We start from the raw sequence: 5,001 nt of genomic DNA, 5'->3' as shown, positions 1-5,001 counted from the left end.
ATCAATGAAGCAACGAAGGAGACCCCTTTTGATTGCACAGGAAATGATAAATCCAAACAACCTTTAACATTTGGTATCAAATTCCAAACTTATGAGATTCCATATGTAAAGGGTGCTTCAAATGCACTTTCTAATAAATAAAACATGTATCAACAAAAATTAAAAATGTAAATAAAGCCTTTTTTTAAATAGAATATAAACCGAAATTATAATCTTTTCCAAAAAGAGATAACCTACATCAATAGTTGTTAGCCGAACAGAATATCTCGTTTTACTTCCTTTTTGAGTTACTTTGTCATGGATACTGCTTTTGGTACAACCTTTACAAAAGAAAAGCAAAAGTACAGAGTTTGAACGGTACAGAATATTTTAACCAGGTAATCAAGCAGAGTATATTGTATGAAATGGATGTATGTTATTTTTTGTTTATAAGTGTTTTGACTGGTTTAAGCATTTTACTAAATCTTCAGGATATCAAAAGTCTGAAAACATCTGGTGTATGCAAGCAGCACGAGTAAGTTTATGATTAATAAATGAAATGAATCAATTGTCTTTTTTTCAACAATGTACGATTTAATAAACATTCCTGATATTAGTTTTTGTTTAACTCTGTTTATCTCCAACAGCGGATTGCATCGATGCTGCAGCAACTATCGACAAGAAGGTCAACATTGTATCCGTAAGTTGTTAGAATAGGAAAACATATTTTTTTTATTGAAGTAAAGTTTACCACTAAAAAATCAAACAACCTATTATTTCTACCTAATGTGAATGACATATCGTATTAACAGCGTGTGTTGGATCTTTTGGTATCAACTGTTCCGGAAGATGCGTTGACGGGTTCTATGGTTTTGGATGTCTGAGTCACTGTAACTGCAGTGATGACCAAATCTGTGACCATGTTGTCGGATGTAAAAGAGACAAGACAAAGCATGATACAGGTATAATATGCTAATGAATCAGAATGAATAAATCGTTTATGTCTTTAAAAGGGCATGGTCACGATTTTGGTCAATTTCTGTTCTTCTTTATTTTGATTGTTTACAAGGATTTAGTAATGCATTTCTAATGATCAATTAAAATTTGGGTGTCAGTCGAAGAGCAATAGGCAAGATATTGAGATACAGAGCTCACAATTCTTTATTATGTAAACAAGGCTAGTGTCATGTTTTTGTTTACATTAGTTCAAATAGCGGAAAGAGTTCATTTAAAGCTGATATTTTTCTACTTGCTTATTCGTTTTTAACACAAATAAACAATTTCTAGCATTTGTCACATTCAAATTTATTTCTGAACCTTGCATTTTCTTTTAAACATTTAAAATATAAGCAAAAGAACATGATATTGGCTTTGTTTACATAACAAAGAATTGTAAGCTCTGTATCTCGCTTAAAACTCGACGACCTACACTCAAATTTGGTTGACTACTCAGTATTAGAAACGCCTTACTAAAAACATTGTAGTAATTAAACACGAAAAATAAATTTTGACCAAAATCGTGACCATGTCCTTCAAGGTCAAAATCTAGTAAATGACACAAATCTACAATTTTGAGAAATCTGATAAAAAAAAACCCTCTTAATAATGGTTTTTAATACTAGCTTGGTTTGTAAGGGATTGTTAACAAAACAAATTTAAGAAAATATAGTGAACAGCATGCACACAGGTTTACTTTTGATTTTTCCAGAACACTACTCATATTTGGACACTATTAATAACAATTTCAAAGTCCTAATACAATAATCCCCGCATCGACGTTAGAAGCGAATTATAATATGAGGCGAAATAACGCGATATCCTTTTTATGTCGTTTGTTTTGTTAAAAACGTGGCTTAATTGACCAGGAAAACTACTGCAATATATACTATTATACACATACTCAGTAAAACCATCGTTTAGAAAGTTACACAAAATTTGATATAAATCGGACCAAGCAGCTTTAAACTATTTAATCATTAAAGTTATAACTGAAAACATTATATTAATAAGTTTAAGGTTGATCTGATGAGTAATGTGTTGACCGTCCAGCCTCTTTTAATCATAACATCACGATGAATCTAGCACAAAAAAGACACCATAAATCATTTACTAGATCTTTTCCCTAAAGTGATACAGGTGTTTTGTTGCTGCTGTTCACTGAACAACTGTTGTATGTTACTTAATGTTTTATTTTAGAATCTACAAGAATATATATCTTTAGCCTGTCGTCTGGATTTATAATCTGCTTACTGGCTTTACTGGTCATAGTTGCAATGAAAAGGTAACACATCTGATAAACATTTACTTTGGTAAATTATACAATACATGCTCCTGTACTTAACTAACTTTTAACAAGAGAATTTATGATTTTCGTAAAATCATTTGCGCAAATATAAATATTTTTTTTAATTATCAGCATGCAAGATGTAATTGTTTTCCGAAAATTAATTACATCTAACTATTACCGGTAATTGAAATCTTTAAACATTTTATTAACGAACTATTATTTTATATCATCTTCTTCTGAATGGTTAAAGTTATGTACTTATTGAAAATATAGCGAAGTGTATACCCAGGAAAAGCAGGAAAACATGAATTTTATCTCCAACTTTTCTTCCAAACCATTCTTGTTAATCAACTGCAAATAATACATTTCAACGCCTGGAATATATATATATGTTTATGTTGAATTAGCGTGTAAATTCTTTTTTTACATACTCATATCCTCATATTTTCCTGAAACGTCTTCAGTTGCAAGATGTTATTGAACACTACAAATAATCTCTATATCTGAGGAATGAATTCTTGCTTATCTACCAAAGTAAATATAATAGCTATTAATTTAAAATGTCATTTATAGCACGCAATCTTTATAATTTATTCTTGCATATGTATTTTCCCCAGAAAAATGACACCATCTCGACATTACCAGGAAGAACTTGTTAATACGGAGAGTACACCCGTAGAATATTCATCTCCTGAGCGGCGCCAGGGGTACTCGGAATATGATCCAAAGCAAATGTTAGCAATTGTAAACCCAGAGCATCGATTTCAAGAGTCACAGGGCAATAAATCGAGATCTGAGCACTACGAATCCGTTAATTCAAAACCTGTGTCAAAGGAAGTCAAAACTATTTCTGTATGAAGCCACATATAAATCACACTTGAGAAATAATGTCGTTCATTTGTAAAAGATTCGAGGTTTATTAAAAGGAAAGTAAAAGAGAAAGTAAACATGTTTTACGTCTTATCAAAAATGTCTTCATATGATGTTGCTCAAGAACAGTTTTTATTTTACTTTAAAATCTACTGATACATCTAATTTACTATTTACCAAATGACTGCGATGCTAAGCACCCGTAAATAAAACATGGAAAATTTATTACATGAGCAATATCCACTGCATTTAAAGCTAACCAAAAAACCCAACAACAACAAAACAAACATTCATTTCAATAAGTGCTCTTATGATGTTTCTTGATTAAAAAAACATATACTCAAGTTTCGAAATATCTCAATGGGAGTCAATTTTGGTGATTTGATAAATTTATATTTTATATTAGATATTTCGAATGATTTTACATAACTTTTATACGAATTGATATTGAATTTTAAAACGTACCATTTTTAAAATACTAGATATATCTGATTAAAAATTTAAAGATTTGAACAACAACAAAATGGGAAACTCAATCTTGTATTATTCCCTTAAAACTCTAAAGCTAAAAAATTGAAATCCAACCATGGAAGCATTTAGATTACGTAAAAATTCAAGTTTGTTTATATGGTTAAATCATGAGAAATAATAGGTCCCTGTGTGGCAAAACAAAAGACTACGTAGGAATTCATTTTTCTTTGAGAATTACAACATCTTAATTTGTTGTGTTACTAAGTAAACATATTAAAATTGTATGGAATTATGTTTATTAAAACCGTGGTCCACGTACCTTTTATTCCACATGCTACATCACACCTGCGAATGCTATTGTCATTTAAATTTTAGATCACGTGGTTTTATTTGACCCTTTCAGTTACGCAGTAAAAATCTCGCCTGGTGTTTATAGTCTATTTCATAGAATATTGGTACTTGTAATCAAATATAAAATCTAGACGTTTATTGATTTTAAACTTTATCTTCATTAATTGGTGGATAAAATGAGTTCTAGAAATAAATATGACAATAGAGAAAATATTTTTTTCCTGCTTGAAACAGACACCCACTCTTTTATTTAAAAAGCATGGTAGTGCGCACTTCAAATATCAAACATGGCTATGATAAGAAACCAAATGTTTATATTTTCAACCACGATAACTCTGTTCTGAATATCATCGTTTAATTTAAATAACTGTTAGATGATGAAATAAGACATACATCTTACTAGATTTTGAATTCGTGTTTTAACATAAATCAAAATATATGATATGAAACACGACAAGTACTTACGTATTTTGAGTATATTATCGGAACACTTACACTTCCGCTCGAAATTTCACAGAAACTAAACAAATCTCGGGGAAGGCTCGTGAACTTTCATTCGAGCACCTCTGGATTTATTGCATGCTTAGCAACGATAAAGAAAACATTCCGAACACATTCGCAGGGGTGTACATATTGGGTACAAAATTCATCATTGAAAAAGACTAAAGGAGAGGTCTAGATACAGGTCATCGCTGTCTAAAAATATTGACGTTAATGCAAATTAATATCCAATAAGATTTGTTCTATGTTTCATAAAATTCACCGTGCAATTATCCGCTTTGAATAGCAAGCATAGGCTGTTTTTACAATGGGATCTTATATTGCAAAATACAGATGGGAAACAATGAAACAATAAAGGCTAAGGAACTGTTCATGAAGTAAGTCTGATGACAGTCGACGGACAATATTTGGTAGGAAAGACTACAGTACCTGGTAATTTTATATCCCATAAAAAATATGGAGATAGGTAGTATGACATGGATACAATGTGCGGATGTGCATTTTCGCAGAAAGTTTTGTTTTCCTAGGAATAGGGCTATATT

At 30.8% G+C, this 5,001-nt stretch overlaps 1 protein-coding gene across 1 annotated transcript; it reads left to right on the top strand.

The window, feature by feature from the left end:
• Positions 1 to 215: 215 nt before the first annotated feature.
• LOC105319949 (uncharacterized) lies at positions 216 to 3,414 on the top strand. The gene is made up of 5 exons (XM_034481556.2): positions 216 to 514; positions 627 to 679; positions 792 to 941; positions 2,176 to 2,260; positions 2,884 to 3,414. Exons 1-5 carry the CDS (start codon positions 405 to 407, stop codon positions 3,122 to 3,124), a joined length of 639 nt encoding a protein of 212 aa, XP_034337447.2. The 5' UTR covers positions 216 to 404; the 3' UTR covers positions 3,125 to 3,414.
• The last annotated feature ends 1,587 nt before the right edge of the window (positions 3,415 to 5,001 follow it).

The sequence above is a fragment of the Magallana gigas genome, chromosome 3, assembly GCF_963853765.1.
Source record: "Magallana gigas chromosome 3, xbMagGiga1.1, whole genome shotgun sequence".
Taxonomy (NCBI): Eukaryota; Metazoa; Mollusca; class Bivalvia; order Ostreida; family Ostreidae; genus Magallana; species Magallana gigas.
This window is presented reverse-complemented; position numbering and strand designations above follow the sequence as displayed.